Below are 16856 nucleotides of genomic sequence, written 5' to 3' on the forward strand. Positions count from 1 at the left end.
AGAGGAACTAAATGCTTGGTGTCTCACTCATCTTCACTTGACACAAGCCCTACACTTTCTACGGTGTGGGTGACTTGCAAAGAGAAGCAACAGCTAGGCCCAGCCAGGGCTGCTCTTCAGTTACAGGAGCACCTTTGACTCTCTAAAGGCAGGGAAAGCTCGGTGCATTGTGTCTCATCTTTATATGATGGCAAATGCACTCTTAAGCTTTTAATTATATTATCCAGTTATATAGTAAGAAAATGCTGGATCAGGCTAATGATCCATCTAGTCCAGCATCCTGTTCTCACAGATGCTAACCAGATATCTGTATTAGTCCAGTAATGATGCACAGTATGTGCATTCTTTGATTTTAGCAATAATTGTATAATTCCAGTTAATTTCAGTTTACTGTGACTTTTCTTCTATGCATCACCATAATTTATTTTCTGTTAAGATGATCCTGAGGCCTTGGCAGTGGTCCCATTCAAACAGCTCAGAATAGCTAACATAGTACTAGCAGTTACAGATAGGTAGCCGTGTTGGTCTGCCATAGTCAAAACAAAAAAATTTTTTTTCCTTCCAGTAGCACCTTAAAGACCAACTAAGTTAGTTCTTGGTATGAGCTTTCGTGTGCATGCACACTGTGTATCTGAAGAAGTGTGCATGCACACGAAAGCTCATACCAAGAACTAACTTAGTTGGTCTTTAAGGTGCTACTGGAAGGAAAAAAAAAATTTTGTTTTGACTATAGTACTAGCAGTGATGGAGATGGGAGGTGATGACGATTGAGAAGGAGAATCTTCTAAAGCTTGAACAGGAAAGAAGCAGTGCAAGGAAGGCAATACGCAGGTTTCCTCTTTGCAAGGTGGCCACTGGTATTAGAGTCACAAGCAATATACCTGGCATTAGTAGGTGGAGAAAAATGCATTGCTCACCACTGGTGATGTAACAGGTGCTGTCCAATAGGTGCCCATGGCACACATGCAACTGCGTTCCACACAACACTCTAAATCTCATTTCCCCTACCATCTTGGGAATGAGCCTCATTTTCCTAGCAATAAGACTGGTGATATCCCAGTCACTTCCTTGTCATAAGAAATTTGGATAGCTACATTTGTTGCATTCTAACGGATATTTTCCTTGTTCTGTTCACATTATCTACAGCTTTGGCAAAGGCAAGAAACGCTATGTTGATAAGCATGCAGCTTCATGATGATTGTAGAGTTGGTAGGAATCCCAAGGGTCATCTAGTCCAACCCCCTGCAATGCAGAAACCACCACCAACCACCATGACTGATGGCCATCCAAACTCTGCTTAAAAACCTCCAAGGAATCACACACACATATAATGTGTGTCACTGCTACATATTGTGAAATGATATTTTGCATGGGTCATACCATTACCAAACGGTGTGGGAAAAGGGTGACGCGAACACTTGTCAGGCCTCACTAGGTGGTGTTTCGATACCCTCCCCAAGTGATTAGACAACCTTAGAAGACATCTGAAGGCAGCCCTGAATAGGGAAGTTCTTTAAATGTTTTATTTAACGTTTCCGAGCACAATTCAAAGTGTTGGTGCTGACCTTTAAAGCCCTAAACGGCCTCGGTCCAGTATACCTGAAGGAGCGTCTCCACCCCCATCATTCTGCCCGGACGCTGAGGTCCAGCGCCGAGGGCCTTCTGGCGGTTCCCTCATTGCGAGAAGCAAAGCTACAGGGAACCAGGCAGAGGGCCTTCTCGGTAGTGGCGCCCGCCCTGTGGAACGCCCTTCCAGCAGATGTCAAAGCGATAAACAACTACCTGACATTCAGAAGACATCTGAAGGCAGCCCTGTTCAGGGAAGTTTTTAACGTGTGATATTTTACTGTATTTTTGGTTTTTATGGAAGCCGCCCAGAGTGGCTGGGGAGGCCCAGCCAGATGGGCGGGGTATAAATAATAAATTATTATTATTATTATTATTATTATTATTATTATTATTATTATTATTATTATGTTTCTATATTTGTTGGAAGCTGCCCAGAGTGCCTGGGGCATCCCAGTCCGAGGGATGGGGTGACAACAACAACAACGACAACAGGATGTCCCTATTTTCATCGGCGACATCCTTCTGAATAGTTTTGCCACTGCGGAAGAAGAGAAACGTTGCGCGCGCGCAAGGGCAGTCCAGCATTCCTTTTGTGGGGCACTCGCTCCGTCTTTCCCCTTCTCACGGCAGACTGGCACTCGGCACATGCCCAGAAGAACCACCGACCTGGGTTTAGTTCTCTTTTCTTGTTAAAGAGAGCGGTGGTGGCCCTTCTCCAGCGAGGCACGTGCTCAGAGGCACTCCCCCTCCCGTTACTCTTTGTTACGGCGTTTGCTTCCCCTCGAAGGCAAGCCTTTGCCGGCGACAGAGCAGCCTCGCCCGCTCGCCCGTCCCGCCCCTCCTGCCGCCGGACCCGCCCCTCGGCCTCCCGCGCCACCGGCGGGCGCTGCGCTCTCCGGGCAGACCCTCCGGCCCCGCCGGGGATGCGCCCTTGCGCGCGCGCGCCCCGCCTCCCCTCCCGTTGCGCCCCGCGGCGGGCTGCGTGTCTCCCGGCTGCCGGCGCCGCTGCGGGCCTCCGGGCGCCCTCCCTCCGCGCCTCGCCCCCTCGCCGCCCCGGGCGCGCCCATGTCCTCCACGCCGGTGCGCTCGCCCACCCTGCGGCCGCACAGGATGAAGAAGGACGAGTCCTTCCTGGGCAAGCTCGGCGGGACGCTGGCCAGGAAGAAGAAAGCCCGAGAGGGTGAGCGGGGCGCCGGGAGGGCGGGGGGCCCGGAGGGCGACGAGGAGGAGGAGGAGGAAGACCAGGCGGCCTTCCGTGGGGGGCGGGGGGACTCGCGCAGCCCGGGCTCGTGGCATAGGATCGCGGCTGCGCGCTGCCTCTCCGCTCGGAATGCCGAGCTCCCAGCCCAGCCCGCCGCCCTCTGATGATTTCCAGTTGTCTGGAAACTTTCCTGGCGGCGCGGCTGGTTTCTCGTGGAGGTAGCCGGGGACAATGCAAGGGGAAGGGGCTGAGGAGAAGTTCCCCGGGAGTTCTCTTCTGTCTCCTGTAAGACGAGCGAGGCTTCCGTGGGGTGATGCGCGGGGTAGAGTTGTGCCAGATGACGGTGCCAGCTGGCGCAACGGGCTCCCCTTGGAGGAGCAGCTCAGATCTCACTTCTGCTGCAAACGGGTAGCTCTGTTTGTAAACCCCTGTATCTTCCTGCCTTTTCAATTTGGGAATACAGCGGTACCTCGGGTTACATACGCTTCAGGTTACAGACTCCGCTAACCCAGAAATAGTGCTTCAGGTTAAGAACTTTGCTTCAGGATGAGAACAGAAATCGTGCAGCGGCAGCAGGAGGCCCCATTAGCTAAAGCGGTGCTTCAGGTTAAGAACAGTTTCAGGTTAAGTACGGACCTCCAGAACAAATTAAGTACTTAACCCGAGGTACCACTGTAATGATGCCTTTCTCCCGCACACGGTTGTTGTAAAGGTGATCAAGAAATGATATTATTGGTGATTTGCGAGGGGCGAGACAGGTCCCCACCCTTCTCTGGAGGGCTTCCATGGCTTTGATAGGTGCACTGCAGGCAGAAATGGCAGGGGAAGCTTTTCCTTCTATGGTATCATAGAATCATAGAGTTGGGAGGGACCCCTAGGGTCATCTAGTCCAACCCCTTGCAGTGCCGGAATCTCAACACATGGTCACCCATCCAATGAAAAACTTTTTTTTATTGTTGCTGCTAAAGGCACAGATGGAAGCACATTCGGGGAAAGGAATGTGGCAACTTGGTGCTTCAAATATAGGTCATGATTAGTGGAGAGAGACAACTTATCAAAGTATGCAAGAGGTTAGCAGACTCGCACACATATAGTGTGAGGGCCTAGAATAAGGGGAGGGGGGAGGGGGGAGGGTTCCCACCCTCTCTTTAGAGGGAAGGGAAGCATTGAACAAGCCATTCCTTGAAATCCTTACATTAGTAAATCAGAATCCTTTGACTAATTTCACATTGTAGCTGAGACGTATTTAAATGGATGTATTTCTTAACCACCCCAGAAATTGGAACAAGTGCTCAATAAACAGCAAATATGATTTAACCTCTGCACAGACTTTGTGCAAACAAATGGGGATGGATGCTCAACAAACCGCTTGTCTGAAGGAGTCCTTGCTGGAGGAGGCAGCCGCGTTGCACAACTACAGCTCTCCTCACCATTGGACATACCTGAGGGCCAGAGATTTCCTATCCCTGAGCTAAATCTCATTGCATCTTACTACCACCTGATGGGGATTTAAGCACGGGTTGCTTGTCAAAAAGATAAAGGTAAAGGGACCCCTGACCATTAGGTCCAGTTGTGACCGACTCTGGGGTTGCAGCACTCATCTCGCTTTATTGGCCGAGGGAGCCGGAGTACAGCTTCCGGGTCATGTGACCAGTATGACTAAGCCGCTTCTGGCGAACCAGAGCAGCGCACGGAAGCGCCGTTTACCTTCCCACTGGAGCGGTACCTATTTATCTACTTGCACTTTGACGTGCTTTCAAACTGCTAGGTTGGCAGGAGCAGGGACCGAGCAATGGGAGCTCACCCCGTCGCGGGGATTCGAACCGCCAACCTTCTGATTGGCAAGTCCTAGGCTCTGCGGTTTAACCCACAGCACCACTACCCTTGAGCTAAACCCAACTCCACAAAAATGGCTCTACTCTGTCTTGAAATGTGGTTCACTGCACACCAGAAACTGGATGCTAATCCACCATTGTATAGGCTAGTGGTATTTTCTCTCCACCTCCCCAGCTCCAAGGTATTTATATGCAACTTTTTTCACAAGTAAATCTGTTCTCAAAGCTGTTCACAGGGGGAAAAGTGGCTTACACCTCCCAGTCCTATTCATGTTTATTTGGAAGTTCAATGTGAAGAAACAGGGGGGCATTGGGTGTCTTTTAGGGCACATTCCCCATTCATACGAGGTAATTGTGATGCCAGCAGATCTGATAAGTGTCTTGCAGACAGAAGGTCCCAGATTCAGTCCTTGGTGTACTGGGATAGACTCCTGCCTGAAGCCCTGGAGGACTCCTGTTGGTCAGCGGGTAGAGTAGACCGTCCTGAGTTAGAAGGAGCAACTTACTTTGAGGGAAGCTGCCCAGAGTGGCTGAGGCAACCCATTCAGATGGGTAGGGAACAAATTATTAATAAATTTCCAAGTCATAAGTTGAGTTTGTTGTTGTGAAAGTTACACAGGGTTTAGAAAAATGTTGCAATGAACACATGAGGACTAAGCTGCAGTCAACTGGCAGGAAATCCAGCAGTCACTTCCTTCAGTTGTGTCTGTTTTGATTTCTGAGCTGATCAAAAATGTTCTTGGCTTTGATGTAAAAGATTGGGGAAGTGTTACCAGCATTCTTTTGAATGGCTATTAAAACAACTCATTTTAAATGAACTTAACAGTGGAGCACTTAGGTCCTATTTAAATGTAATGCCTTGTAAGAAAACTCATCTGTTTCCTGGACTTCCTTGCCTACGCTTAGTGTTTTCGTCCCAGGGAGCGTGTGCCAGGGGAGCATGGCACCAGCATGTGAGCTTTGCAAGTAGAACAGTTGAACTTTAAGCATGGAACCAGTTTCATGGCATGCACCAAAGGCTGCCCAAGATGGCATCTGAATTAGGATATTTACCTGGGAAAAATTCTGCAGATTTTCCAGGGACGTGTTTAGGATGGCACCCTGATGGAGCCTGACCTTAAACACGTTTCCTTGGAAATTAAGTCCCACTGCGTACAGGAGGACTTACTCCATTGTAAGCATGCTGAGAACTGTAGTTTTCAAGAAGATAAACACAAGCGCATCGCTTCCCAATGTGGATCAAAGGAAGTTGCTTCCCTTCCCCCTCCCTTTCCTGCCGGACTTCCTAGCTTGCCACATTTCCTTTCATTATTAACATTTTAAAATGCAAAGGTTTGCAGCTGTTTTCTCTAGATCATCTGTTCCCAAGCTGTAAAATGATGTGCTTAGAGCTGGGGCTTAATTTGATCCAGTGCTTGCCAGCAGTGATGGAAAGACCCGCTCAAGGTTATTGGCCATTAATCTGTTGTTCAGTTTCCCATGCAGACCAATGCTGGTGAGTCAGTTTGGCCTTTGTGCCCTTTCTGATGCCCTGGGCATCAGCAAACTTTTTCAGCAGGGTGCCGGTCCATTGTCCCTCAGACCTTGTGGGGGGCTGGACTATATTTTTTTGGGGGGGGGAGAATGAATTCCTATGCCCCACAAATAACCCAGAGATGCATTCTAAATAAAAGCACACATTCTACTCATGTGAAAACACACTGATTCCTGGACCGTCCGCAAGCCGGATTGAGAAGGCGACTGGGCTGGCCCTGGCCCCTGGGCCTTAGTTTGCCTACCCATGCACCTAGGCCGTAGAAAGGTATCAGCTGAGGGTAGGGTGAGTGATTGTATGAACACAATGGGCCTCATACACAGTTGCAGAGGAATTATTGGTCCTCAGTGGGAAGGCAGCAAATTGACCAGAGCAGTCAACACAAGATTCTTTAATGTTTGTTTCTCATGACCCACTGACTCAGGCTTGCGGGATCTACTTTGTGTTTTATTTGAAAGAACCTTATGATCCAGCAATAAGAGCCAGGTGCGGAAGATAAACACTCCGGATTAAAGAGCTGGGTGTGTTTGAGCAGCTGCTGAGCAGAGGGCTTTGCTTTGAGTGCCAGGATGGACCTGGGTCCACAGTCCTTCTGCCCACAAATCCGTTCCTTGACTTTTCTTTGTTTCAGCTGATTAATTTCCATTTGGGATTCATTTTCTTGTTGCCATTGTCAAACAATTGGGAGCCAGAAATCTTTGCCTATTTACTGTACGTTAGCCAGAGATCTCCCAGGAGATCCCTGTCTATGGCCTCCCACTCTTGCACTAACTGTTTCCCCATGTATTACTGTGGTGTCCATGCACATGCATTTAAAATTACTGTGCCATGACCATCTTTGGAACCCTTTGTCTTTATAGAAGATCTTCCCTGATCTTTCCTTTCCAGAGAGTCCCAAGGCAGGCAATTCACACTTCAGTTGTATACCTTAAATGTGACCTCTTGCTTGTAGAGTAAAGGTTTGTGTTGTTACCGGAAAAATCCGAGGGCTCCCTTGGACAAAAAGTAAAGACACCAACCAGAGTAAATTGGAGCAAATCAGCAGCCTGTAGGCTTGGCCTTTATTGGCTGTTGCAACAGGATGCTCCCCTCACTTGCAGGTGAGAGGAAAGACACAGAAAAATGGTGTGCAAGACCTTATAAAAACTTTTGAAATTCCCATCCTCTAGGTCAAGCCCACCCCCAGAAACATCATGCATACATTACAGAAAGGAGGGGTTGAGGGAGGAGTTGTGGTGGTAACCTGAGTGTCCTGTCACCTGGCTGGTTCCCTTCTCCTCCTCCCCATGAGTCATTTTCTGAAGACAAAAGGTAGTTGCAGTTTCCTGCCCCCTGAGGGAAGATCTGATCATTGTCCTTTGTTCCAGTCCATGCTGAATCCACTCCCATATGCAAGTTCTTTGTGATCTTGATTGTCTTCTGTCTAGGACCATCAGGGTTGGCATAGCAACTGGGCAGGGCTCCTGTGGATGTGCTGGGATGGTGAAGGGATTATGGTGCCCTGTATCAAATCTTCGCCATTTTGTAGTCCTTCCTTCATGGAGTAAAATAAAAGTAGAACAATGCAAATCCGATGCATGGTTGATTTTCTATGAATTTATAACAGAAGCGTAGCGCATGTAGTGTGTGAGTGTGAGTGTGTGTGAAGTTTGTACAAACTGAATGATGGGGGGCGGGTTTCCTGCTACAGTGTGAAACAGTCTAATTTGAAAGCTGAATGGAACAACAGGTGAATGTTGTGTTGTTTATGTGAAGGTCCTTCTTGGGTTGTAAAAGTTTGCCTTGTAACCGAGCACGCACAGTCCATAATGCTGGATCCTGCTTCCTGTGAATTTATTGCTGCACTCAGCAACTGCCAAGTGTGCTGGGTTCTGCTGAGTTTGGCTGTTGTTTTGCCAGGTTGTGTTATGAGCGCAGCTTTTTGGCTAGCGGAATCTTCTCAGCTGAATTGATGCTGCTTCTTTAATTAGCTGGGAACAAAGTGGACTTCCTTAGTAAGCAGCATTGTGCTTTCTTCTTTTCTTTTGATAGGAGTAGCTTAACCAACGAGGCTGAATTTGGGTTTAGGCTGTTGAAGTTGTTAAGCGGGGAAACACAAGGCATGCCAAAAGCAGAGAGGGAGGTGGCAATGGCAAAAGAGGAGGGTTTGCAAAGGGTGCATGTGAACAAAAGCAACTGCAGGCTTTGTTACGCTTGGATGCTGCTGCTGCTGCGGCTACATTTCTATCACACCTTTCTTCCAAGGAGCTCAAGGGGATGCCCATAGCTTATGTCCTTTTCATTTTATCTTCACAACAGCCTGTGAGATAGGATAGAGCGATGGAGACAGTGTCTTGTCCGATGTCACCCAGTGGACTTCATGGCTGAGTGGGGAGTTGAGTCCTGGTCTCCCAGGTCCTGGTCCAGCACTAACCACTCTACCTGAGATTGAGAATTATGGGGTCAAATGAAAACCAATAACCTCCACTTCCAGAAACACTTTTAAAAGGCCATAAAAGGCCTGGTTAGAAAGAAACATTTTTGCCTGGTGCAGCAGAATCAAGGACCAGGGATGATGGGAGTTGTAGTCCAACATCTTCTGGATGGCCACAGCTTCTACATCTCGGATGCAAAGTAATGTTAAAGTAAAAAGTGCTTTTGAACATACAGAGTCCCTGAGACATTGCCCCCCCCACCTGACACGGTACAGCCTGATGTGGCACAGCAGAGGCCACGTTTTACCAGACCTGGTGAGAGATACCTGGCCATGAAGAGATGGCATGTAGAGAGTCTACAAAGGGGGTTGTTTTGATGAGTATTGATGAAGCATGGACAGTATTTAGTTTGAAATACAGCACTGAGGCATCTTCCATTTACAGACTTAGCAAATTGCTTGGGCTTCTCAGCACTGCAAGCTTTTGCGTAAGCATAGCAGATAGAATGCTAGACTTGGATCGGGAGACCTGGGTTCAAATCCTTGATTAGCTATGAAGTGTATATGGTGACCTTGGGCCAGTCTCCAAATTTCTACCATATTTACCTCGTTGGCTGTTGTGAGGATAAATTGGAATAACCTTAGAAGGATATTACCCGGGATAATCCCCAACCATTAATGACAAAATTAGCATGGGTAGTTTAAGCTGTATATTGAGAGTTTCTTTCTGTTGGACACAAAGATGTGCTGTATTTTAAGTGTGAGTGTGTGTGTATGAGAAAGGAAGCATTTTGTCTCTGGTTTCACTGAGATAATTTTCTCCCTTCTTTTCTTTTAACCACATAGTGGAAAATTCCGCAGAAGTTCCTTGGCTATAAAACACACACACACACACACACACACACACACACACACACACAAACACCTCTATCTATGTTAAAATTCCACTATACTAAAGTGTGTATATTGTGGGAGAAGGCTAATACAGTAGTTCAAATGCATTTTGAAATTTCATTGTCCTCTATCTTAATGCAACTTTGGGATTAGAAAGGCATGATTCAAAATTGGGCACGCAATTTGGAGACCTTTGGGTAAACACCTGCCTTTTACAAGTTACAATTTGAAGAGTTAAACTACGAAACCCAAAGCACAGAAAGAGACTTTCCGAAGCTTAGAGAGAAACTTTCAGAAGCTGGCTTGGGCAGAGTCTTTCTGTGGCTTCCCCTGGTTACAGTAGAATAGTGGAGAGTTAGTAAATATGCTGCAGAGACTGAACCTGGGAGCTATTCTATGTCACATTGCTAAAAACCCAATTCAATAGAACTGGAGGAAGCCATTTATGCATGTTTACTCATAATTAAGTCTCATTGTGTTCAGTAGGGCTTCTTCGCAGGAGTGTGTTTAGGACTACACCCATCAAATGATGGTTTGCTCCACATCAAGATAGGGAGCTTTTAACCCCCCTCAAGCATAGGGAAAAGGGAATTGGGATGCTGTGAGCTCAAGGCTTGCTTCTGCTCACTTGTTTTCTGAATAGACTGGTTGTGTGTACTTCTTCCTGGCTCTTCTGTTGGGATACATCTTTCACCCTTTTGCTAAGTCCTCAACTTCACCATCTGCTCACTTTGTCTGGAAATAATGTCTAAGCTTCACTGGGAAGACAGTTGCTGTTATGCCTGAAATAATTTTCAAACTGCTCTGCTGCATTTGGAGAATGTACTGCAGTGGTAATTTGCTCGAAAACTCTCCTGCCAAGAAAGGAACTTGGAAAGTGTAAGAAAGTAACGGGGGGTGTGTGTGTGTGTGTGTGTGTCCAGAACCGTGAAAGAAAATTCTACAGCTCTCTTATTTTATCCCAGGCTCAGTGAGATTTATTTTCTACATAAATTCCTACTAATGCCATTCAGACATTTGGGGATCTTGAGGAAATTAAATAACCCAGTTTACTAACTAGGGGAGCCCGTGTTTTACTGGTCTTTTCTTGGTTTTAGCATCTAGTCCGCTAGATGACATCGCAAGGGATTGTTGCCTTAGGAGAGTGAGAAAAATTCTCAGGGATGACTCACACCCCGGCCATCACTTCTTTAATCTTCTACCCTTGGGCAGGAGACATAGAATAATCAGCTGTACCAACAGGCTAAAAAATAGCTTCTATCCATGGGCTGTTGGGCTGCTGAACAAAAAATAACATAGCGAAATTGACTTGCGAGGTGGTGTGTTGTTTGAGAAGAGATTGAGTGTTTGGGGGTGGGACGGAGGCTCGTTTAATTTCATTATACACAGGCATTATTATTATTATTATTATTATTATTATTATTATTAAAAGCTGTGCCTTCCCAGGTAACTAGCATAGCATAGCAAAACCCATGGCGCAATGCCATTGCTTTCTTTTCCAGCTGCTGTATCCTGGTGAACATCTCTGGTGGCCTAACCATGGTTCAGCAAGGCTGTTGGATTTGGACATAACACCAAGGCATTGTTAGAAAACAAGCCATGGCTCATAAGCCAACAGCAAACCATGGCTTAACATTGTGCTTTGCTGCCAGAAAGCAAGCCATGGTTAGCCTCTTGGATGGGTTCAGGCATTCAGACAAATTACACTTTGGCGAAATCAGCCGTGGCTTATCATATGTGCAAGCCAGGCCATTATTCCCAAACTTGCCAGGCCTAGCTGGTTGCAGCTTGCTGGGGGGAAATGCACATAAACAGGAGAAGGGTGGAGCATGTTTTATCATCTTCTGCCTAGCCTTCCTGCACAGTCACTTGTGTTCCCCAAACTGTGCCTATCCTTCAGATTCTTAACAATTACCCAAGATGTTGCAAGTAATGCATTGCAGTTGGACTGCTGCAAACTGAAGCAGGGGTGGAATCAACTTTGGTCCTTTCTCCCTGACCTTGGATTGACCATCCTTTTTAGCAGTGAGTTCTGTGGCCTTGTAATGATTTATTTCTCCTCCTTCCTTTTGCTTTTAAGCCGTTGCAGTGTAGATATGTGTTCCTTTGCAGCACATCTAGACAAAGATGTTCTGTTGGAAACATGGGGCTTTTCCAGGTTGAATGGATCTGCTGCTGTTGCTGAACTGGTGAACTTGATCAAAACAGCTTATTTATAAGAGCCACCAGCTATAATCCTTGGGGAGAACTAATCCTAACATATGCCCAGCTTGTTGGGAATATAAAAGAATAGGGAGCTGAGGGTGCTTACTGCATTCAAGATACAGAGTTAATTTGATAAAACCGGGCTGAATGTGCTTTGGGTTGTTGGCTGGTGTCATGGAGGCGCAGTTTGCTCATCACTGGCTCTTAAACAGCCCCCCCCTTGTGTTTTGGAGGTTAAGAGGGGAAAATGAAAATGGGCAAAGTGATCACTTTGTGGAGTTTTGATCTGTGGTAGTTTGTTCACAAATGGAATTCAACTCTTGATACTTCAGTCATGAGCCAATGGATTTATAAGTCTGAACGACGATAACTGTTACCACCAACGTCCGCGGCAGTTTCCAGAGTGACACCGCCAAATGAAAGGGCTCTGCCCTGAGGAGCTTACAGACTAGTAGATTTTGCCTGAGGGTTAGGCAAAGGGGGAAAGAAAGCAGCACAGGTAATAAGGATGGATATGAGAAAGTGCCGTTGTATCAATCTAAGCCTTATTGCAGGTGGCAGATGGGGACTGAGATGTCCATGCCAAGGGCCTCATGGGAAAAGAGGGGTTTGAAGAAGGGGGGGCATGCTATTGCCAGAATGGTGCCCTCCAGCTGCTGTTGGACTCCAGCTCTCAGCCGCTGCAGGCAGCATGGCCAGCAATGTTAGGATAATAGTCTCTCAACATTTGGAGGGCACCAGGCTGACTTCCTCCCTCCCCCCACAGATATTTATTAAAGTTTTCACAATCCAATAAAAATAGTTTCTAGAACAGATAGAATCAAAAAGATAAGAAAGAGAGGAGAGATAGAACAAGAAAGGGGAAAAGAAAGAAGGAGGAGAAGAAAGGAACAGAGAAATAAGAAACATAAAAATGACACCAGTAATAATCATAATAAAACACAAAATTATATGTATACAGTGGTACCTCGGGTTAAGTACTTAATTCGTTCTGGAGGTCTGTTCTTAACCTGAAACTGTTCTTAAGCTGAAGCACCACTTTAGCTAATGGGGCCTCCCATTGCTGCTGTGCCACTGGAGCACAATTTCTGCTCTCATCCTGAAGCAAAGTTCTTAACCCGAGGTACTAGTTCTGGGTTAGCAGAGTCTGTAACCTGAAGTGTATGTAACCTGAAGCGTATGTAACCCGAGGTACCATTGTATAGCCCTCTGTCATAATTATGCCTTGACCTTCAATCTGCATACAAAGAAGCGAGTCTTCCACTGGATGTAGCTCTTCCTGGATCTGAAAGTGCTTTGGAAGCAATGGCCAGCCAATTCGGAGACACAGAAAGGTACAAAGAAGCACAGAAACTGCACTGGGTGTTGCTCATGTACCCAAATTGCAATTTCAAGTTTCTCCAGGATGGAGGTGGTACCTGTTTCCATTCTACAAATGAAGAAAAATGAGGCAAAGGTTGTCAGTTGATGGAATTTACTGTTTGTAAAAATCTCAATTCTTCTGGTTACCTGCAAGGAGTAAAAATCTCCAGGTGACCAGACTGGGAAGCTTTTGAACATGGCAGATGAGCTGGTCCTTGCTTTCTCTCCTGTCTCCTGTCTGCCAGAAATGACTGACACATGCCAGCAGGAGGGCTGGAAAAGAACCCAACAGAGGGCTGGTTACTTTGAGGGACCTTTTTGCAAGACTGTCTTTGACACAGCCAGGAAGTTCGCTACTGCAACTCTCCAAGAGAGCCGCAACTATCCTTTATGCTCTCCTAAAAGCCGGGCAGTGCACCATTGTGGCTTCACTTAGGCGGAAGATACTGTGTCCTCTGTCCCATAATTAGCCGCTCTATTCAACATCATCATGACAGCTGCTGTTTTCCAATACTGTGAGGTTCAGACCTTGGATCAGAAATAACTGCAGCTAAAATTAAATAGCAGTTATCATCCAGCTTCCTTTTCCAAGCAGCCAGACTGCTGATGGCCATTAAGAAGAAACCTGATTGTTAGGATTTAGAAAGCGGCTGCAGCGAACTTGAAAGTGCTGCTGGCTTTGAACTTTGGGGTTTTTCGTCTGCTGTAGACAGGGAAATTGCAACTTGTTTGTCTAAGAGTATTTTGTAAGGTGTGATTAAAAGGGGGAAGGGGTTAAAAGCAATTTTTAAACATAGAATGGTAGAGTTGGAAGGGACCCTGAAGATCAACTAGTCCAACCCCCTTCAATGCAGGAATATGCAGCCATCCCATATGGGGATTGAACCTGCAACCTTGGGGTTGTCAGCAGCACACTGTAGCCAACTTCTCATATTAATGGTATCTGAGGGCTAATTCCCTGTGGATTCTTACTGTGCTGTTATGATAACACAAAGAGGAAGGAACCATGACAGTTGCCCCATGACGGCCATTCCTTTATCCATCTGTTATTGGAGCCTGGTGAGGTGGTGATGGCAAATAATTTTATTATCTATTCATTTTTAAAATAAAAAATATTGCCCTTCAATGTAAATATTTCCAGGGCAGCGCACAATGTTAAAATTATTCAAAACTGATCTCCAAGAGACAATTGCTGGTGTCATCAACATCTCAACCCCCAGATGTTGTTGGACTCCAAGTCCCATCGCTTCAGACCATGGACCAGGCTGGCTGGGGCGGAGGAAAGGAGCCGGCTCAGTTCCTAAGGGCTCCCACAGAATTCTGTGTGACATAATCAGCAGGCTGTAACCTGAACTTGGTCCAGATGGTGCTGAACCTCCTCCTTCCACTGGGGGACACCTGGGGCAGAGAGTTGGTTGGTGCCCTTGAGTGGTGTAATAGTTAGAGGGTTGGACTAGGACCTGGCAGACACGGGTTCAAATCCCCACATGGCCCCAAACCCTAAAATGTATTTTATATAATCGACTTCTTATTTTTATTTCTATTCTTTGTATATTGTATTGTTGTTTTATGGCTATGGCCGATGGCTGATGCAAATAAAGATTCACTCCTTCATTCCCCACATGGCCACTGGGTGACTTTGAGGGCCGCTGTCTCTCAGCCTAGCCTATCTCACAGGGTTGTTGGCGGGATTGAAGGAGAAGGGGAGCACATTGTACACCACCTTGAGCTCCTTGGAGAAAAAAGAGAGATAAATGCAGTGAATGAATGGATGGATGAATAAAAAGTAGGTTTCTCCTACAGCAAATGGTTGATATCTCGGTGCATGTGGGTGGGGGAATAAAGGGGGTGCTATGGCTGGGGAGCCGGGGGGGGGACTCTTGTGGTAAAGGCACAGCCTCCCCTCAGTTTTTTGCGCCCTGGGCAGCCTCCACACCCGGAAATCCCACGGAGGTAAAAGTGTGATGTGGCGCAGTTGCAGAGGCGCTCTTGCACCCCAGAGGTCTTTGCAACCCTCAGAGCCAGGCTCTCCACACGGCATAATGACAGACTTACCTCACAAACCAGCAGCAAGAGGAGAAGGGCCTCCTCCCTCCGTTCAGGCTTGGAGAAAGTGGGGGAGGATTTGGCTGTGGTGCGGACAGCCCGTTCTTCGTGCGTTTTGCCCTGCCATGTGCTTCTCTTCCACCCTCCTCTTCCCACCCCTCACAACTGCTGCTGCCCGGCCGTCTCCTCCCATGTCACTGCGACCAAATTAACCCAGGCTTGCAGGTCAGTTCCTGTCCATCTGCCTCCTTCCTTTTTAGACATTTGGGACTGTCCAAGGCTGGTCTGCAGCAATACGTAGCCTTACATTCCAAGGGGCCGGAATGGCAGGCCTGCTTTGTAAAAAACGCAAGAAAACGGGAGGTAGGAAAATGTGTGACTCTCCACTAACACCCCCCCCCCCCAACTTCTAGAACTACCTGCATGGAAGAGGAATATTTCCTGGCGGTGAGCTTAAGTTTTCCGTCCCAGAGCAAGTGGTAATGTGATGAGGTTTGGGAGTTTTCTTCACTGGGACATTTGATGCTCTCCTTGCCAGCTTAGTGCTTAGTTCAGAAATAGAGCACAGCTCAGCAGTCTTGGCAAGTGGGATTTAAAAATAAAAAAAATAAAATTAAGGACAGAGCATATTCTCTCTCTTTCTCTCTCCCCCACACCTGCCTGCTCTTTGTTGAATTGCAGAATGGGGAGGATCATTGGGCATGATTTATTTTTAGTTCCACATTTTAGTTTCTCTGCCAGCTTCCGAGTCCATGGGGGTGTTTGGGAAATGCAGGACATGATCTGTTCCAGAGAATGCAAATAGTTGAAGGTGGGGCGGGAGGGGAAGAGAAACCGAGGCCATTGATTTCAACAATAGAAAATGAGCTTGCGACTGTATCAAAATGCGTTGTAATATGAGCCTGAGAGCCTGCTTTGCGGTGGCGCAGTGATGCTAGATTGGCTCCGTCCGCACTCTTTGTTTGCTGGCACAACAACAACACTTCAGGTTAACTAGAGCTGTGTGTGCAAGTCTGTCCAAGTGCAGAGATATCACTGGTGTTGGACCCAGAACTAAGGCTATTTAAACGCGCATCGTCATGATGTGATGATCACGTTTGCAGCAGTTGTTGATATTATATGCGTAGGATTGCCACCTGAGCAGAAAGATCTGCTCCCATGGCTCTGGACCTGAAAAATACAGCATTCTGGCCTTCTGATGTTGGCAGAACAAGGCATAGGAGCAGGAGTTGGTTAAAGAGTTGGCAAACACCACCTTGAAATCCTTCATTGGTCTTAGTTTATAGCCATAACATTTTCCATGTATTTCCCTCCTCAAGCAGTTTTTGGGCTTGAAGCAATTGCTCCAAGGCAAAACACTTTTGAGGGAGCTAAAGTTAGACTTGCTAAGAAAACAGCATTGAAATCGGCAGAGTGGGATCGATAAAAAATGGATGTTTGCTGGGCCATTTTTGAAGTTTACAAACGTTTCGAACCCATTACTGGTTACATGCCAGGATGCAGTTTTGCTGACCAGTGCCATAAAATAATAGTTGGCAATTTTGCTTCTGTTTCTTTAGCAAAATTATGCTGTAGAAACAAGGAGCTTCATTTTATTCAGAACCCCCAGTTGCAAACTTCATCTGGCAAGCTGTTTGGAGGCCCAGTGGATTTTAAAAGGCCCGCATGCAAAGTGCAGGATTGGCTTTGTGGTCTGTGCCTCATTCTTGAGGAATCCAGATATGCTTCATATCCTGCCATAATTTGGAATGAGCTCACATTTGAGTGCAGTCATGAGGAAACCTGCTGTTAAATCAT

At 46.7% G+C, this 16856-nt stretch overlaps 1 protein-coding gene across 3 annotated transcripts in view; it reads left to right on the top strand.

Annotated features, from left to right (window-relative positions):
* Positions 1–2297: 2297 nt before the first annotated feature.
* Positions 2298–16856, top strand: part of PARVB (parvin beta) — a 39987-nt gene continuing 25428 nt past the window's right edge. Inside the window, exon 1 of one of the 3 annotated variants that reach the window (XM_083615923.1) lies at positions 2298–2749. In XM_083615923.1, coding sequence (XP_083472049.1) covers positions 2635–2749 — 115 coding nt within the window. In that variant the 5' untranslated portion in view covers positions 2298–2634. Of the gene's footprint in view, positions 2750–11331; positions 11472–15306; positions 15423–16856 lie in introns of those variants that run through there. The other 2 variants (XM_083615922.1, XM_083615924.1) reach the window with 2 other exon arrangements.

The sequence above is a fragment of the Podarcis filfolensis genome (assembly GCF_964270895.1).
Source record: "Podarcis filfolensis genome assembly, chromosome: 5".
Taxonomy (NCBI): domain Eukaryota; kingdom Metazoa; phylum Chordata; class Lepidosauria; order Squamata; family Lacertidae; genus Podarcis; species Podarcis filfolensis.